Genomic DNA, 17420 nt, shown 5'->3' on the forward strand with positions numbered 1-17420 from the left:
TGGTACCTCCCTGAGCTGGAGTTGACCAAGAACGACGAGAGAAAGAGAGAGGTTTCGCTCGAGAAGACGAGACTGAGGTCGGCCTTGTTGAGCTCGAGTCGAAGGAGGACGGAGAGAACGAGGTCATTAGGTCCAGCTTCTTCAGCTTCGGACACATTTGATCTCCTCAAAGGAAGATGGCTGGATCTCCATCTTCGCTTTCCAGAATCTGAATCCAGAGCACTTCGAAAGAAATGGAAGCAGCTCCTCTCCTGCACGACCAACATTCGTCGTCCGTCGTTCGTCTTGAGCGCTCGATGCTGGAGTCTACTGTGACAGTGCCACCGTGAGCTACCACCGCAAACCAGTATCCCAATGTCAGCGAACGAGCAAGAACATATTTAGTCCGCTGAACGAGAGACAAAGGAGGGAAGAGCCACGACGCGTCTCTCCGAGTTTGAAAAGCTCGATCTTCCCGCCTGAGGCCAGACGTCGAATCACTTTTCCTCATCGATCTACTACGAAGGAGCTGTGACGGTATGTGCAGAGACTTACTTTCAACGGAACTCTGAGGAAGAGAGGGGAATCTGTGCCATCTATCTAATCTTCTTCCGACTCCCTCCAGCTCCAGCTCCCCCGACGTTCTTCCTCTTCGACGACCCACTGCTCTTCTTCTCAGGGGGACCTCCAGCAGCCTCCTCAGCCTTAAGACGCGTCTCCTCGACCTCGAGCAGCTTGAGGCACTCGTGAAGGACGTTCTTCTCTCCCGCTCGAACGACGATGGCCGCGTTGAGTCGCTCCGGGAGGGAAGGCGAGGCGAGGAGTTGAAGGTCGTTCTGGGATGAAAGAACAGAGAGATGAAGTATACGTCAATGTGAGGGGATGGGAAACTCGCTTCGAAACGAGGAGGAGGGAAAGAAAGAGCGACGGCCAAGACTCACCTCCAAAATCGTCGGGTACTCCGCCAACCTCATTCCCAGAACCTTCCTTCCAACCTCAACTCCTTCGAGAGTAATTTTTGGCCGGGGAAGCTTTCCTTTGCTCTTTGCGGACTCGTAGGTCGCCGTTGGTAGGACGAGAAGGGTGAGGAAAGCGAGGAGAGGAGGAGGGAGCGGGAAGGTGATCTGGAGAGGGATGATGCTGTGAGGAAAAGGGGCATGAATTGAAGATCATAGTCAGCAGATACGACGACTGAAAACTAGAAAGCAGACTTCCGTTTCGTCCTCCAACGGCGAGGGAAGAAACGCAGGCAGATTGAAAGACAGGAAGGAATGGTCGAACTCACTCGTCTCCTCCTTCCTCGAGCCAGAACTCCACTCGTCCTTCCATGTCCCAAGCCTTCTTGTCCCAAGCAGGTGCACCTTCCGTAGACGCAGCCTTCTTCTCGAGAAGCTCCTCAGCAACGGCGACGAGGGTGTCGCATCGAAGCTCGACCTCGTCTTCCTCGTTTCCGACGAGCGAAGGAGGAATCACGTCGGTGTGACCGTATCGACGAAGGAGATCCGAGTTGGGAGGGTGAGCGTAGGTGTTGTACTGGAGGAGGAGAAGGAACACACGAAGAGGACGGTCAGCGACGAAAGAGAGAGCAAGACTCGAAGTCGGTTCATGATCGGAAAGAAACTCACAATCTGAGCTCCGGAAGCGATGGGTTGAGTGGTGATCATCGAGAGATGGGTTTCCGTGTAGAAGAGACGAGCCTGGAAGTAGATACGACGATTCAAAGGATGAGCGAAAGTAGAAAGAAGGCGATGCAGTGAAGGTCCGCTCACGTTCTCCTCTCCCCATCGAGCATTCAGCATGTCGGCCATCGGGACCATTCCGACCTTGTCGACATCCTCTCCTCCATCTCCCTCCTCGTCCTCGAGCTCGTCGTCGTCGCTGTCGTCCTCGTCTGATACAAAACGAATGAGACGCGAAGAATGTCAGCTCGACGCGTTTCGACTCTTCACCGTCCTTCCTTTCGGCGAACTCACCCTTGACACCCTCAACACCGAAGCTCCTGGACAAGATCCGAGATCCCTGAGTGTGGAACCACTCGAGCGAGAAGCACGAGTCGAACATGGCGGGAGGGAAGACCTCTGGGTGAGCTTGAATGATTGGGAGGAGTCGAGTGGTGTACTCGTTCGTTGCTTCGGCGAGACCGATCTTGTCTGTGAAAGATTCAGAGCACGGAAAAAGGTTAGCGTGGATTCCTGGGCTCGAAGGGAAGAAAGGGTCGGGGGGAGACAAGAAGGGAGGGAAAGGGAGGGAGGGCTGAACGAACCAAATATCGAGGTTCCCTTCAACTCGCTCAGTTCGACCTCAGACCAGAACATAGGGGTGTCGAAGTTCGTAGGGAGGATATCTATCATAGCGTGAAGCCATGGATGAGTCAGTTTGGCCACTCTTGATCTTGAGACGGAGGAAAGCGACGACGAAGAAACTTCGAAGCTCACCGAGATATCCCTTCCAGGGACTTCCTTCTCCTCTCCCTTGCTCGTACATCAAGCACAAAATCAACCTTCCCCAACCACCGTTGAGACCTTCCCACTCCTCTTTGGGCAGCAGCTCCTTCAAACCGCACGTCTTTGTCGTGAGGACGGCTGTTTTGGGGACTGAGAAGAGCTCGGTATGAGGAGGGATGTCGGCGACGGCGACGAGACCTGTTCCCATTCGAGGGATGGGCGTGAGAGTGCACAGAGGCGAAACTGAGATCTCTGCCGAGGTGAGGAAGGTGTGAAGAGAGAGGTAAGGGGAGGACTCCATCTTGAAATGAGTTCCGGAGAGGTTGTTGGCGTTGGGAGGGAAGGGAGGAGGCGGCAAGCAGGATTTGGGTTTCCTTGATTTCTTTCCTGCTTTTCGAGTTGGCCTCCAACTCCATCAGCCGATCCATCTCTCTTCGTCACTCCTCACAATGGCTGCTGCCCCTCCACCTCCCACTGACCTCAAAGACGTCGTAGTTCAAGCTCTCGGACGACTTCCATCGACTCTCCCTTCGACAGACTCAACGAAGGAGCTCAAGAAGGCTCTCGACGACCTCGCTTCAATCAGAAGAGCTCTTCATGGTTCGCCCTCTGCCCCCATTTACTTCTCTCGTGACTTACCGACCATCTTCTAAAGCTCTGTCTTATCATGCTCGCTTCTCTTTCGCTCGTAACGCAGATCCCGCCTTCCCAGGCCTCCCCAAACCACCTTCCGACGAAGACTCGCTCGCTCCCCTCCCTCTCGTAACCATGATCTCAGCTCCTCCGGCCAAGAAGAGGAAGGAAGGAGAGGATGACAAGGAGGACGAGGTCGTAGAGATCAAGATGGAAGAGGTAGTCGCGGTGAAGGTGGAGAAGCAAGTCGACGAGGAGGAGAAGGAAGGGGAGATGCAGGTGGACTAGCTGGGAGTCTCCTTGAGCTTCACTCGAAGAACGGAAGGGAGGAGCGGCAGCAGCACATCACCTCAGAAGACCGCAAGGACCTTCGTCGCAGTAGGTGAGTTTCGTTTGAGGCTTCGATTTCTGTTTGGAGAGGCGAGAAGCTGAGCTTTGGTGAGCTCGAGCTGACCTTCCTCCCTCCCTCCCATCTCTTCTTTTACTCAGCTCTCGACCGTTCCTCGACCACTACGCACGACGTCGTCACCCCCGCTACACGAATCGCCGTTTTCAGCCCGGTCGGAGGACGTCCACGGCTCCTGGGTCCGCAGGAGAAGGAGGGACGGCGAGTCGACGACCTTTAGCTTGAGCTGTTTGGACTTCGAGCGCGTCGCTCGCTTCGATCCATGACTTCAACCTCCTCACTCTTCTCCTCGCAAAAAAAGAGAAAGAGCCATCTGCTGAAGAAGCTTTTTTGGTCTGCCCCAAGATCTCGTCTATCCGCAACGAAGAACAGCTCGTCTCTCTTCTCGTCGCGTTCCTCGTCGCTTCGACGTTCTCGTTTCGTTGCTTCCTTCTTTCTTCCCCAACACGACGAACTTCAAAAAAAAAGGCGCAAGCAGATCGAATATCAAAATCTAGCAACGCTAAAGGAGAGTGAGAACGAAACATAAAACCCAAAAGCTCAAACCGGGAGAGAGAAGAGAGACAAGCAAGAGAAAACGAAGGGGGGGGGAGTCTATTGGGGAAAGCGCCAGCCGAACAAAACCTCTAGGGTATGTAGATCGGAGAGAAAACAAAGGGGGAGGGGGTAGTACTGAAGCAACAGCGAGTGTAGGTCATGAGCTAGAGGGGATAAGATGAGAGAAAAGCAAGGGGAAAGAAGTCTAATCGGGCAAGCAAAGGGTCGTACGACCCGACAAGCGGGTCTCTTTTGGGAGAGAGAGAAAGCAGAAAACGTTAAAAGAGAGTGTTGAAAAGAAAAGAGAGAGAGGGTCTATCTAAGACCTGCTGACGGAGGCGAAGATGGAGAAGAGGGTAGAAGAGTTGGAGGAGGTGGGGGAGGTGAGGTTGAACGTCGACGCGTTGTAAAGGGAGAAGGTCGAGTTGAAGCCTGAACGAAAAAGAGAGCGAAGAGATAAGAAAGGTCAGTTTTCGAAGAAGAGAGTTCGAGGGTGAGGGTAGGGATTGAGATGAGAGACTCACAGTAAGCGGTAGCGTTGGGGAGGAGGGAGTTGATGACCATGGCCGAAACGTTGGCGAGGAGAGTGTTGGTTCCGTTGAGCTGAGGCGCGTAGGTTCCGTTGAAGAGGACGGACTCGTCGTCGAAGAGAACGAGGGTGGAGCTGGAGAAGGTAAAAAAAAGGAAGAGGTCAGTAAAGAGAAGAGCGAAGAAGAGAAGGAAGGCGAAAGAGGACGAACTTGGGGCACATGGTGGGAGCGTCGATGGAAGCCCAGGTCTCGGCAGTCCACGAGGAGGTAGCAGCAGCGGCAGGAGAAGAGGTCTCGACGACGGCGGTGTGGGTAGCGGCGGCGGGGGAGGCGGTGGTGGTAGCAGGAGTGTAAGCAGCCTCGGTGGTAGGAGCGACCCAAGCCTCCTCGGTCGTCGTGGGCTGAACCCAAGCCTCGGTGGTGGGCTCAGGAGTCCAGGCGGGGGTAGTGGTGGTAGGAGCGACGTAGGCAGGAGCAGGGGTGGTCTCAGCAGGAGCGGACTCTCCGTTGTCTAGGAAGAAAGGAAGAGCAGGAGCAAGAGTCAGCGTCGAGAAACGGGACGAAAAGACGCGTCGAGTTCGGTTCGAAACTCACATCCCCAAGATCCGTAGATCACACCGAGCGAGTGATCCGCGAGAGCAGAGAAGAGGCCAGCAGAGAGATCAAGCTCTCCGGAACCGCACGAGGGGCAGGTGTCTAAAGGGAAGAGAAAGAGGAGGGTCAGAAAGTGAAAAGGCGATCGAGCCCGAAGTCGAACGAGCGGGAGGACTCACCCTGGATGGTAGCAGAGACGGTCTTTCCTCCGTAGGTAACCCAGATGGACTTGCCACAGGCAGGCGAAGGGTAGGAAGAACCGTAAGAAGCCATATCGGCGGAGTTGAGAGCGACGGTCTGAAGCGAAGAAGAAAAAAGAGTCAGCCTCCCGCTTTTTTTTTTAGTTTGTTCGGAAGCGAGAAGAACGAAAGAGAAGAAAGCTCAACTCACGTACTCCGAGTTCTGGTGAAGAACTCCACACGATCCGAGTCCGACAGAGGTGTCGTAGTAGGTGAATCGGGATCCAGATCCCTGTCGAACCTCAACGGGAGCGGCGAGAGCGAGGGGAGAAAGAGCAGCGACGAGGGCGATGGCAGCGAGCATTTTTGGAATGGAAAGGGAGAGTGAGTTGGAAGTGAAGGTGGGTTGGGATGTTGGACTGGAAGTGAGGGAAAGTCGAGAAGAGACTGTGGGGGAGTAGAAGACTGGGAAAGTGGAAAGAAGGGAAGGTGGGAGTTGGGTAGAAGAACGAAAAGATGCAGCCGAACGCTTTTTGAAGGAAGAGGGATAGGAGGCCTAGGCTCCACGCTCCCGTTGAAGATTCGAGGTCAACCCTGAAAGAGAGATGCGGAGAGAAAGAAGTGGAACTAGGGTCCTGAAAAAAAAGGCGTCTCAAAGTCCAGGGTCAAGTCCGAGTTTGATGAAAAGCCTTAACTGCGGATTGGTAAATGAGCTGTTGGGAGACAAACAAGAGGGAAGACGCGACTGGTGGATGAAAGACATGCTCGGCTTGAGAAAAGCTGAAAGGGAAGGAGAGACGTCCCGATTTCGTTGTCGTCCTTGAAGACCGAGAAAGGGCGAGCGAACTCGAGTCGGAGTGACGAGAAGGGTGGGGGGGGTTCCGCGGCGAGATATATGATGAAAAGACGGGAGGAGCAGCGAAGGAAGGGAGGGTTTCACGCGTCAGGGACCTCTCAGCTGATATACGCGACAGAAACGGGAGGGTTTGCCGACGTTTCTTTCTGCCCCCCCCCCCCCCCGATCTCTTCGCACCCTTTTTTTTAACGAGCGCCCTGACCTCCACCTGCAGGAAGAAGTACCTTTGCATATCTAGCAAGGAAGGAATCAGAAGCAGTCAGTCGCCGGAAGACTCTGGAGGGCCAATAAACGACGGAGAGAGAGAGCAGGCGGGAGGAAAAACGAGGGCGAACGGACGACTCTCCGAAGCGAACCATTCCGTTGAAAATTTGGTTCGGCCGTATGAGCGAGGGTCTGGGACATCCTTCCAGAGGATGAGTTGGATCTGAGGGAAGAAAAATCGGAAGGAAAAGGTAGGGGACGCGGTCAGTCGTCGAGCTCGAGGGCGGGAGGGAAGAAAAGGAAAGAGAAAGCGGACCTACATGTCTGGCCCTCCCGAGAACAGAACGAGACTAGTTTGAGGATATCGGTGTACATGCAGCTTTAAGATTAGGACAGTTTCGTGGAGAAACCGAAGAAGAAAGACTGGCAGGAGGACGCGTCGCTCGGTCGTGAGCTCGAAGAAAAAGGTCCCTGCTTCTCTCAAAAACCCTCCCACACTGAGCCAAGCTAAGAGGGGAAACGTAATAATCACGGGCCTAGTGCGATTTTGTTTGAAGAGTCAGTATTATCAGTTACTGCCAGAACGTAACGATGGACGGCGCGTCGCTGATCAATCGACTTCGAATCCTACTCCTTCTCCTACCTAAGAAGTCAAGATGAGCTGCAGCTAAAATTAGATTCAACCTCACCGTACGTCTCCAAACGTCCTTCGAACGCACCTTGAAAAAAAGAAGAAAGGACGAGACGTTCGTCAATTCGAACTTTGAGCAGTTCGACTCTGTTCTGCGTTCTAGAATCGGAGCTCGGCTTACGGAGAGACCAGAGCGAGACGAAACCTGAACTCGTATGGGAGAGACATGAAGCCAGCGACGAGAAACCTGAGGGAAGTCAAAGCAGCGAGACCCGTGCAAATTGACGAGCTCAAAGCTCACGCCTCGTCCTTCAAGGAGGCCCATACGACGAGAAGGCTCTGAAGCAGGTTTCCTTCTTAAAGCTCGACTAACCTTGAGCTAGGAACCCAGCAACCTGCCGAGAACAGCAAAAGCGAAACAAAAAACGAAGACGCGTCGTGGCGCGGTCAGCTCGCCTTCTCCGATTCACTCGTCCTTCATCTCCTCCTTCGACAGGCACCTCCTCAGAGTCCTCGCCCATGCACCACCTTGTGGGATCAAATCCTCTTCCCGAAAAATGACCCTTGGAGACGGAGAGAAAACACACCCCTGAGCCGACCGTCGTGACGCTGGGATCCGTCTCCTCTCCCTCCTTTTTCTTCCTCTCCTTCCTTCCTTCCCTCCGACTTGTTCTCGTCCAGCAAGCTAGTCTCGCCCCCCCATCCTCTTCCCTTCTTCTCAAAACTCGACCCAGGCGGTCTCCCTCAGAACGTGAGAGCCTTTCCCTCTTCTTTCGACGTCTCCTCGCTGCCTCGAACAGAAACAGATCCAACTCACCTCATCTCTCCCTCCCTCTCTTTTGAGCAGCTCCTTCTCCCTCCCTCCCTTCCCTTCAAACCTACGAGTGCAGGCCACTTCCATTCTTCTCCCAAAAATGCTCTTCACCTCCCCATCCTCCTCCCTCCTCCTCCTCCTCGTCGTCTTTGCGAGCTCAGCCTCGCCGGTTTCAGCTCGACCTCTCCCTTCGTCCTACAAGATCCCTTCGACGCCCTTCTCCTCCGTTCAGCTCGTTGGGAGACAGGATGGATTGATTGATCTGCTCGGGTTGGAGGGGGATTCGACTGCTGCTGCTGCTGCAGTGGGGGAGGATCAAAGCGAGACGACTTCGAGCGTTGCGGTGATCAAGGGAGGATCGACGACGACGACGACGACGGGTGGGAAAGCGACGAGTGCTGCTGTGCAGGTTGCGACGAGGGAGAGGTGAGTTTACTGAAGGACGTAACGGAAGGTTGGAAGGAAGAAGAGAGAGGCGGTCAGCGAAACGAGCGAGAAGGCAGAGATGAGAGAAAACTGACCTTTCTCTTCTCTCCCTCCTTTCTTTTCTTACAGCACAACCACCACCCCAACCACCAAAGCTTCCACTCCTACCATCACCACCGCTGAACAAGCCCAAACCACCACTGAAGTCGTCGTCGTTGGAGGAACCCAAACCGCTGCGACCTCTTCGAACGCGGTCCGCGTCGCGACTCCCTCTTCCGCTGCTGCTTCCCTCCTCCTCTCCTCCTTCCCTGCGGTTCTCTCCTCCCCAGCCACCTCCACTTCAACCAGCACCGCTCTCTCCTCTCCCTCCTCCGACGAAAACGCAGATCTCCTCCCCTCCCCGGCCGTCGCGTCCTCTTCCGTCGCGTCCCTCACCCGCTCTTCCCTCCTCCCCTCCTCCTCCGCCTCCTCCAACTCCACCCTCCTCACCGCCAACCTCTCCAACTCCTCTCCCTCCCTCTTCTCCCCCAAATCCTCCCTCTTCCCTCTCCTCCTCACCGGTATCATCCTCGGCTCCCTCCTCGCTCTCGGACTCCTCTTCCTCGTCCTGAAACGCGTCGTGATCCCCTCGTCCAAGAAATCCAAGCGATGGGGCGGGAAGGGAGAAGGCGAGGACGACGTTTTGCCTTGGAACGAGCTTGGTTCGTCGGAGATGGACATGGGGAGGATGGTTGAGAGCGGGTTGGGTGGGAGGATCGGGGAGAACGCGTCGAGGTACCAGTACGCTCAGCAACAACAACAACAACAACAACAACAACCGAGAGGGATCGCTTCATCGGAGGAGTTTGTGATAGGGAGTTATCAGTCTTCGCAGTTCGATAGGGATGCGAGGGTTTTGCCGAATTACGGAGGAGGGACGGGAGGGGGAGGAGGGGAGGTGATTGGATGGGGAGACGCGATTGGGGCGATGGAGAATAGGACGAGAGGAGCTGGAGGGGTTGGGATCCCGCCTCCTGTGTACGAGGAGGGCAGAGAGGGGCGAGGAGGAGCGAGGAGGGGGAGGGATGAGAAGAGAGGAGGAGCGGGAGGGAGGTGAAGAGTTGTTGACCGTTCTTGGTTTGGACTTGGACGGTTTCCTTTCGTTTCGCTCGTATACTTTAGATCTTCTCTCTCTACCCCCGTAGAACCTTAGCTCCTATTCCCACTCCCACTCTTACTCCATACACTTCGACTCGACTCGAACGACACGAAGACGCCAACTCGTTTCGGCGCTCTCGGTTCGTTCGTTCGTTCAACCCTCCCCTCCTCGCCTCCCTCCCTCTTACTTACGTACTATAGCACACGAGCTGGTCTCCTCTTTACCTCACACTCTTTCATATCACATCCATCCACTTTGTTTCCTTTTGATACTTTTTGGTCAGCAGCGAAACTTGAGTCGTGGTCGTTTGCCTCCAAAAAACGAAAGGTTCTCGCCTTTCGCGTCTTCTCTCCTCACGGCCACCATCTCCTTTCCATTTTCGCGACATGGCTCCCTCCCCGATCGTCTTCCCTCCCTTCTTGGACTTCCTGAACGATCAAGAAACGTTGCTAGCCTTCCTGGCGACCATAGTGCTTGTGCTTCTTACGGGTGAGTTCCGAACGAGAGGGGAAGGAGATGGGAGGAAAAAGAGCGAGCTGACGCTTTGTTTCTTTTTTGGGGTTGAACAGGGATCTGGTTAAGCTGGAGTCCTAGGAAGGGAGGATCGGATGAGAGAACGGTTATTCTCGTGGGACCTTCGGGAGCGGGGAAGACGAGTATTTTCAGTCAGGTTAGTACGAGGGAGAGGAAATTCAGAGGGAGGGAAGGAAGGAGGACGAGCTCGTTCGTCTCGTTCGAGAGCTCGAGCTCGAATCGAACTACGAAGTTTCCTACTAACTAACCACGTTCGTCTTCCTCTCCCCACGCTTTCCCTTCTCAAGCTCACCCACTCGACCCACCCTCCTACGACCGCCTCCCTCCTTCCTTCGACGACGCACTTCCTTCTCCCTCCTCCTTCGTACCTCGCGGGACAGACGTACAACAAGGTCGGACCTCCTCCTAGGAAACTCAAGATCATCGATTACCCAGGTCATCCTCGTCTCGCTCAGGGTCTGAAGGAGTTGATCGTGACCGAGATCGTCAAAGGAGGAGGTTCCGTGTCCGAGGGAGGGAAGAAGGGAGGAGTGAGCGTCGTGTTCGTGGTCGATGGGAGTGGGAGGGAGAAGGATGTTGGAGGGGTTGTAGAGTGAGTGAAAACCGTTTATTCCGTTCTTTGGGAATCTTTGTTTCGGGGTTTGGAGTTTTGTATATCTTGGAGAGGAACGAAGCGAATCGCTCCAAGACTGACCATCTCCTTCCCTTCCTCACCACCAGCCTCCTCCTCCCTCTCCTCCCGCTCACCCTGCCCCTTCACCCCCTCCCCCTCCTCCTCCTCACAACCAAACAAGATCTCCTCCCGACCCAAACCCGCTCCCTCTCCATCCCTCGTCTCCACACCGCCTTGACACGAGAACTCAACGCCCGTCGAGCGTCCGCCTCCCAATCCTCCTCGGGCAAGATCGAGCTTCTCGAGGACGATCAGATTCCCGCGTCAGGTGGAAGCAAGAAGAGCGTTGGAGCGGTGTTGGACGAAGGGGTGGAGGAAGTGCTGAAGGGAGGAGGGAAGTGGAGGTGGGAGGATTGGAAGGGAGTGGGGTGGGCGGGAGGGTGGGTTGGAAAGGCTGGGGAGCAGCAGACGAAGAAGAGTTCCGCTTGGAGTGCTGCGGAGGAGGAGCAGGAGAAGGAAGGGGAGGGAGAGAAGACGAAGGTCAAGAAGGAGGAGGACGGGTTGGGAGAGTTGAAGGAGTGGTTGTGGAACTTGAAGTGAGGCTGGATCTGGATGTTGAAAAGTGAAGGTCTGTGAAACGCGATGGAAAGTGACAAGAGAGAGAGCGGAGAGGAGTGAGGAGACCGAGACGCTGAGTTCTGAGAGAGGGAGGACGGGAGGCGAGACGAGAAAGGCGACGCGACTTCTCTTTTTCTCCCGTTCACACACGCCCTTTCCCTAACAATTGCTCTTGGGTCTTGCAACACGTCCACCATCTCGTCCTATCTACGTCGCCTGAACTTTCGTCTTCGGGAACCTTTTCCTCTTCGTTCGACGCAAACCTCTCGTTAACGAACGAACTCGATCCGGCCTCCCTTCGTCCTTCCAGCGCAACACAGAAAAAAGAAGGATCTCCTCGTCGTAGAAATACTACATGAGAGCAATGCACGATTGCTCGTTAGGCGAGGCAGGGAAGGCCAGAACGTTCTGCACGGAAAAAGAAAGGGGATGAGGTCGGTCGAACGCGTCGTCTCTGAAAATTCGTTTCTTCTTCAACAATCCTTCCTTCTCTTTCTCTTCCCTTCTCCCACTCTTAGCCCTTCCCAACTTCAGTTCACACCTCTCCTCAACCTTCCCGAAAAAACCTCCTGCTCTCGACTTTTCACTACTCTCCCTCTTTCAGCGATCTTAAAAAACTCTTGCAATAACGCGCGTCGCTTGGATCCAACCTTCCCTTTCCTTCGTTCAAAGGCCCAGGCCATCTGTAAGAAGTACTCCTTCAGCTCTAAAAAAAGAGGGTCCTTGCTGAAGAAAAGAAGGGGGTTCGACCCTCTTTTCCTTTCCCCTTGCCTCGGTGTTCGGTTCGGGAGGAGGAGGGGGAGGGGATCGAAGAAGCGGGGAGAGAACAGAGAGCGGGAAGCGAGCGAAACGAACGAAGAAAAAAAACTCTTGCTTGACTTCCTTTGGAGGGTTTCTGGGAAGGCAGGAGTACATGGTGAGCTTAAAAATTGGGAGCGGTTGGAGGTTTTGAAGGGAAGAGAAGTTTGGTTTGCGGGAGGGGGGGACGACGGTTGGATATCGTTTGGGATGAGACTCTCCGAGGGTTCTTCTTCGTTTCCTTTCCTTTTTGACTCCATTTGAAGGGGGTACATATACTACTAAGGCCGTTGGGGGTGCGACCCTAGAAAGGAGGTTGGAATATAAGAAAGAAGGAGACAGGGTTTTGGGAGGGAGGGAGGGCAGAAGCTTTGAGTCCCTTTTTTTCTTTTGAGGTGATTCTGAAGGATGAAAGGAAGGGAAAGGAATGGAAAGGAGGTGGTAGAGAGGAGGGCGCGCGTGGGAAGGATGGGACGAGGATGCTGAGGAGGAAGGGAGGACAAGGGGAAGAGAGAGAAGGGAGAAGAGAGAGAAAGTGACGCGTTCGTTCGGCGCTCGTTTTTTGCTCTTCGTTCGCTTGAGAGAGAGAGAACCGCCAAAAAGAGAATCGTGGCCATCGTTATGAAATGAAGAAGAAGGAAAATAAAGAGTGATGGTAGAACTAGGCTAGCAGATCCAAAGGAGCCATTCCCTCTCCCGTCCTGAAGGTCACCGTCTTGGTTTGAGTGAAGCTCTGGATAGCGTACGAGCCATTGAAACGGCCGGATCCCGAGCTCTTGTGTCCCCCGTGAGGGAGGGAGGATTCGTCGTGAACGGTAGTCGAGTTGAGGTGAACGGCGGAGCACTCGAGAGAACGAGCGACGGAGAGGGCAGTCATGATGTCCTGGGAAAGAGAGAGGGGAGATTAGCATCTTGAGAGGGAAGGGGAGGTAAGAGGAATAATTTTTGAACTGACCTTGGACCAGATGCTGGAAGAGAGACCGTACTGCGAAGAATTTGCGATTTCGACGGCGTGAGCGGTGCTAGTCGCCTTGATGAGGGAGAGGGCTGGACCGAAGGATTCCTCGAAGTAGATTTTCATCTGTGAGAAGAACGGGTGATCTAAAGTCAGCGATGCTAGAACTCGAGAGACTCGAGGAGGAGAGGAGACTCACGTCGGACGTGACTCCAGAGAGGAGAACGGGCTGAACCTTCGACGCGTGATGGTCTTCAAGGGAAACGAGGTCATCCGTCAAGTTCGTGGCTCCCTGAATGGAATGAAACGCAGAAGATCAGTACTCGCTCGAGAGACGAAGATAAAGAAAGAGAGCAGCTTACCTTCGCAAGAGCGTCCTCGACGAGACCTCGAACCTTCCTCGCTGGTCCTTCCCCAGCAACCTCCATCTCTCCGACCGCGGTCTTAGTCGAATCGGCCAGAGCGGCAGCGAGCTCCTTTCCTTTCCCTCGGATGATGAGCTCGAACTCGTCATAGACCGATTCGACGACGATCGCCCGTTCGGTGCACATCTGAGCGGAGAGAAAGGCAGAAAACGCGTCGGTTAGACAACAGCGACGCGAAGGTTCGAAGATGAAGAAGAGAAAGCGTACACAGGTCTGCCCTGAGTGGATGTTGGATCCAAAGATGATCTGAAGGTGCGAGGAAAGACAGGTCAGGAGAGGGATGCGGGCGACGCGAAGGAGGAACACCAACGAACGGCATGAGCAGCAGCTTCAAGATCGGCGGTCTCCAGGACGAGAGCACAAGCCTTTCCTCCGAGTTCGAGAAGAACGGGCCTGAGGCGAGGTAGAGAAAGGGCGGCGTCAGAGAGGGGGAGAGAAAGGGAGACGCGTCGACTCACTTGACGTGTCGTCCGCAAGACTCGCCAATGACCTTCCCGATCGCTTCAGAGCCAGTGAAGTTGACCATCTATATAAGAAGAGAAAAGGGGCAAGATCAGCTTACAGAATCATTCAAGACGAGACGAGGGAACTCACTCGAATTCGAGGGTCACCAATGACTCGATCAACCATGGCTCCGACGTCTTCGTTCCCGAACTGAAGGATGTTGAGGCATCCATCGGGAAGACCAGCATCCTTGAAGAGTTGTCCGAGGAGGAAGTGGGTCTCGGGGATAAGGGGAGAAGCTGGAAAAGTCGAGAAACGATGGTAAGGTCAGCAAGCTTCTGCGTCGTCGCGCGCAAGAGCGGTGAGTTCTCAGACGAACCTTTCAACAAGACGGTGTTTCCACATGTGAGAGGATAGACGATAGCTCTGATAGCGAGGGTGAGACCAAAGTTGAAGGGCGAGATACTGAGGACGGTCCCGTAGGGCTCTCGAAGGACGAGAGCGAGCGAGCCTGAAGTCGAACGAGCGAGGGAGGATGCCAAGTGTGAGATCGAGCGAGGAAGAGAAGAGGAAGATGTGCGAGACGAACCATCGACGGTCTGAGGGATGTCACCCTGCAAGAGAGGAGAAAAGGGAACGAAGAGGAGGTCAGCTTCGAGACGAGGAGAGAGGGCGAAGAGGAAAGGATCGGAGGGAGGGAAGGTGGAAGCTCACCTTGATCTGCGTTGCCCTTAGAGGCCAAAACCATACGAAAATCAGCTCTATCGCGTTGTGAATAACACTTCTCGTACCTCGTTCCAGTGACTCACAAAGAAGCAGCCTCTTTTATATGGATCATCGAGTCTGAAGAATCGAAACAGGAAACCGATCAACAAACGAAGTGAGCTCACCCTTCCCTCTCCCCTCCTTCCATTCTTTCCCCTCCTTCTACCCATCGAGGAAAGCGAGTCTAAACACCTTTCCATCGAGAAAAGCTGATTCACTCACATGTCCAATCCACATGTCTGACCAGTCCTCCAACGCAAGTTTCCCTCCCGTAGACCTCTGAGAACAAGCCCTTCCTCTCCTCCAGCAACTCAGCGACTCGGTTCAAAACGGTTCTTCGCTCATGAGCTGGGAGGCGAGACCACGCTGGGAAAGCCTGGTTGGAAGACTGGAGAGCTGCTTGACTACAAAGAGAACAAAAATGGTCAGGAGGGAGAGCGACGGAAGGAAGGGAAGAGGAAGGAAAGAAGAAGGTCGAGCTCACACATCTCCTTCCTCCGAAGCAGACACTCGACTGACGATCTCTCCAGATATGGGATGCTTGACGTCAAAGCTCTTTTTGGAAGTTACAGATTGACCGTTGATCCAGAGAGGAACGTCGTGGAAGAGAGTCCTCTTGGAGGCAGCGAACGAACGAGCGAGGGTCGCCTGCATGTCGTGAATCGTCGTTGGAGGAGGAGGAGGAGGAGGAGGAGGAGATCGGCATCGTTAAGTCGTCGTCGTCCGATTTCTTTTGTGTTTCGTTCGTTTAGTGGTGGAAGGGAGAAGGTGATGGTCTGTAGGAAGGGCGGGAAGAGGGCGAAGTAGGGTTTTTGGTTCCTCTCGAGGGGGAGAGAAGAGAGGGCGGTTGGTCGCCCTGATCGAGACGAACAAGCGGGAGGAGGCTGGAAAGAGAAGGAGGCTTTCTCAGGTACAAGACAAGAAAACGAAAGCGAATGCAAGTGCCCATGAGCTCGTTAGAATCGTAATATGCAAAGAACGTCCTCGTTCGTCTCCCTCTCACTCCCTCCGAGACGCGTCGCCTCCCACCCCTCCTCGTCGTTCCTTCCACCTCCCTCTAGTCTAGTAGAAGCCAACCCCATCATCCTACCCTCCCATCAGTGTCCAGATCCGACAGCCGGCGAGCTCTCCATGTCCATGTCGACGTCCATGCCTCCCAACTGAGTTTCGTACGGGTTGATCCCGGCGGTTGAGCGAGGAGGAGGAGCAGATTGGGAGGGCTGTGATGAAGGGTGATAAGGAGAATGGTTTGGAGGTAGTGGTGAAGCGAGTGGTGTGTAGTTGGCGGAAGGAAGAGGCGAGGGAACGGGAGCCATCGACGCGGAGAAGGAGGGAGGTGGGAGAGGTTTCGGTCGACGCTGTAAAGTGAAAGACGGGGGGAGGGAGAGGAAGTCAGCACAAAAGATGCGAAAAAAGAAGAAGGCGGGGAAGGAGATGAAGAGGCGGGCAAGAGAGGGAGAAAAGAGAAGAGAAGGAAAGGGAAGGGGGAGGGGAACGGAAAGGAACGCACATGTTGAAGAGCCTGCAACGACTGAGATCTCTTGAACTTCATTAGTCGCTCTCGGTTGCTAAAGATCATCCAAAGGATTGATTCTGGAGAAGGGAAGCAAAAGATCAGCCTTGTGGTTTGAGAGAAGGGTCGGAACCAAAAGAGACGCGTCGTGCTCCGAGAGAGAGCAGATCAAAGACGAGCGCACTCACCTTCCACGTCGTCCCTATCATGTTCGTCGTCCTCCTCCAAGCCAAAGTGACCCTTCCAGGTGTGAAACGAGTCGAGGAGCTCCTCGAGGCTGGTTCGGTCGTCGACAGCGAGCGCGAGGGTGGCTAGGATGTAGGCGGCTGAGGCGATGATCGACGGAGGTTGAAGAACGCATAAGGGAGTGATGCAGCTGAACAGTATGATGGGAGAGAAGAAAAGAGAGTCAGAGAGGAATGTGAGACCGAAGACTGCGAGGACGAGAACGAGAATGAAGGAGAGACGAGGGCGGAACGAACCTGTCGTTGATGAAGCACCAACCGGCCTGAATGAAGTGCTGGATTTCACTCCGACGCATCTCGAGGTCCTGCGAGAGGATCCTGGTCACTCCCAAGCTGAAGGGTTGGTAGGGCAGAGCTGGGATGAACTCCCAGAGGAGGGTGGAGGCGAGGACCTCCTCCTGCGAAAGCATCCGTTCACGGAGGGGAGTAAGTTCCTGAGAGCAAAGGTAAGATCAAACGAGTAAGTCTACCGCTTCATCACGTCTCTGATCCGTATGATAGGCATGGAGAGAGAGAGAGCAGGAGACCTACTGGATCGTTCTGGTTGACCTCGAGCAGAATCTGACCCTCGCGACCTTGCCTTCGAAGCTCCTCCTTCCTCTTCCTGTGGAGGACATGAGCAGCGAGCCTCGAGAGTCGCGTCGAAGCTTCGCACTCCTTTCCAGCGAGGAAGAGAGCGACAGCAGCTATATCCTGTAGTTTAGTTCGAAAGGAGGAGGGACGAGGGAGGATGAGCTCTCGAAAGAAAGAGAGAGGGAAGGGGAAGGGCTCGAGTCGAGCTCACCGTCGGTGGATAGTCCCTGATGCTCTTCCTCATGTAGAACCTCTGGAGATAGCAGGCTGCTGTAGCGAAGACGTAGTGATACTTGTAGTCCGGTCCTCCTCTAGGCAAGGTAGTCGCCAGCCTCGAGAGATGCAAGCAACCTGTCCTTCGTGCCTCGAGCTCCTCGTTCAAGCTGATCCCGTCTGCTGCTGAGGCCGTTTGAAGGAGCTTGTCTGGTGTAAAGAGCCACTGCTGATGAACTGGAACGGTCGTGGGGACTACGCTGACCATTCGAAGGTTGTAGAAATCTGCGGCGAAAACCGGCTGGTGGTTTAAGGGAAGGAGGGGAAAGGTGAGGTCTCCAAACCGAACAGAA

The 17420-nt window shown here is 54.5% G+C and overlaps 6 protein-coding genes across 6 annotated transcripts; 1 reads left to right on the forward strand and 5 right to left on the reverse strand.

The window, feature by feature from the left end:
• Window positions 1-575: 575 nt before the first annotated feature.
• RKM4 (ribosomal lysine N-methyltransferase) lies at window positions 576-2724 on the reverse strand (the record flags this gene model as incomplete). The annotated part of the gene is made up of 8 exons (XM_076643696.1): window positions 576-815; window positions 921-1119; window positions 1265-1512; window positions 1605-1676; window positions 1749-1870; window positions 1953-2129; window positions 2243-2323; window positions 2415-2724. The coding sequence occupies 8 exons, from the start codon at window positions 2722-2724 to the stop codon at window positions 576-578; spliced, it is 1449 nt and encodes a 482-aa protein (XP_076494177.1).
• A 1193-nt stretch (window positions 2725-3917) lies between these two features.
• On the reverse strand, window positions 3918-6094 carry BDY24DRAFT_397377 (RlpA-like double-psi beta-barrel domain-containing protein). Its single transcript, XM_076641557.1, has 6 exons — window positions 5514-6094; window positions 5303-5420; window positions 5124-5225; window positions 4740-5040; window positions 4524-4663; window positions 3918-4431 (listed from the first exon to the last, which is right to left on the reverse strand). The coding sequence occupies exons 1-6, from the start codon at window positions 5664-5666 to the stop codon at window positions 4319-4321; spliced, it is 927 nt and encodes a 308-aa protein (XP_076494178.1). The 5' UTR covers window positions 5667-6094; the 3' UTR covers window positions 3918-4318.
• Window positions 6095-9729: 3635 nt separating this feature from the next.
• BDY24DRAFT_397382 (uncharacterized protein) lies at window positions 9730-10648 on the forward strand. The gene is made up of 3 exons (XM_076641558.1): window positions 9730-9860; window positions 9941-10041; window positions 10193-10648. Exons 1-3 carry the CDS (start codon window positions 9758-9760, stop codon window positions 10499-10501), a joined length of 513 nt encoding a protein of 170 aa, XP_076494179.1. The 5' UTR covers window positions 9730-9757; the 3' UTR covers window positions 10502-10648.
• On the reverse strand, window positions 10588-11449 carry BDY24DRAFT_144924 (uncharacterized protein). The gene has a single exon (XM_076636101.1). It carries the CDS (start codon window positions 11331-11333, stop codon window positions 10830-10832), a length of 504 nt encoding a protein of 167 aa, XP_076494180.1. The 5' UTR covers window positions 11334-11449; the 3' UTR covers window positions 10588-10829.
• A 1146-nt stretch (window positions 11450-12595) lies between these two features.
• Window positions 12596-15177, reverse strand: BDY24DRAFT_417357 (protein Vdh; the record flags this gene model as incomplete). The annotated part of the gene is made up of 14 exons (XM_076643697.1): window positions 12596-12817; window positions 12890-13015; window positions 13089-13181; window positions 13252-13440; window positions 13522-13560; window positions 13629-13707; window positions 13773-13840; window positions 13909-14057; window positions 14138-14269; window positions 14348-14372; window positions 14473-14488; window positions 14568-14601; window positions 14746-14927; window positions 15008-15177. 14 exons carry the CDS (start codon window positions 15175-15177, stop codon window positions 12596-12598), a joined length of 1524 nt encoding a protein of 507 aa, XP_076494181.1.
• Window positions 15178-15445: 268 nt separating this feature from the next.
• On the reverse strand, window positions 15446-17401 carry BDY24DRAFT_443447 (cyclin-like protein). The gene is made up of 6 exons (XM_076644769.1): window positions 17066-17401; window positions 16813-16974; window positions 16519-16715; window positions 16225-16412; window positions 16034-16116; window positions 15446-15881 (listed from the first exon to the last, which is right to left on the reverse strand). Exons 1-6 carry the CDS (start codon window positions 17333-17335, stop codon window positions 15621-15623), a joined length of 1161 nt encoding a protein of 386 aa, XP_076494182.1. The 5' UTR covers window positions 17336-17401; the 3' UTR covers window positions 15446-15620.
• Window positions 17402-17420: the final 19 nt, after the last annotated feature.

This window comes from Mrakia frigida (genome assembly GCF_051309035.1).
Source record: "Mrakia frigida strain ATCC 22029 unplaced genomic scaffold BDY24scaffold_28, whole genome shotgun sequence".
In the NCBI taxonomy this organism is placed as follows: domain Eukaryota; kingdom Fungi; phylum Basidiomycota; class Tremellomycetes; order Cystofilobasidiales; family Mrakiaceae; genus Mrakia; species Mrakia frigida.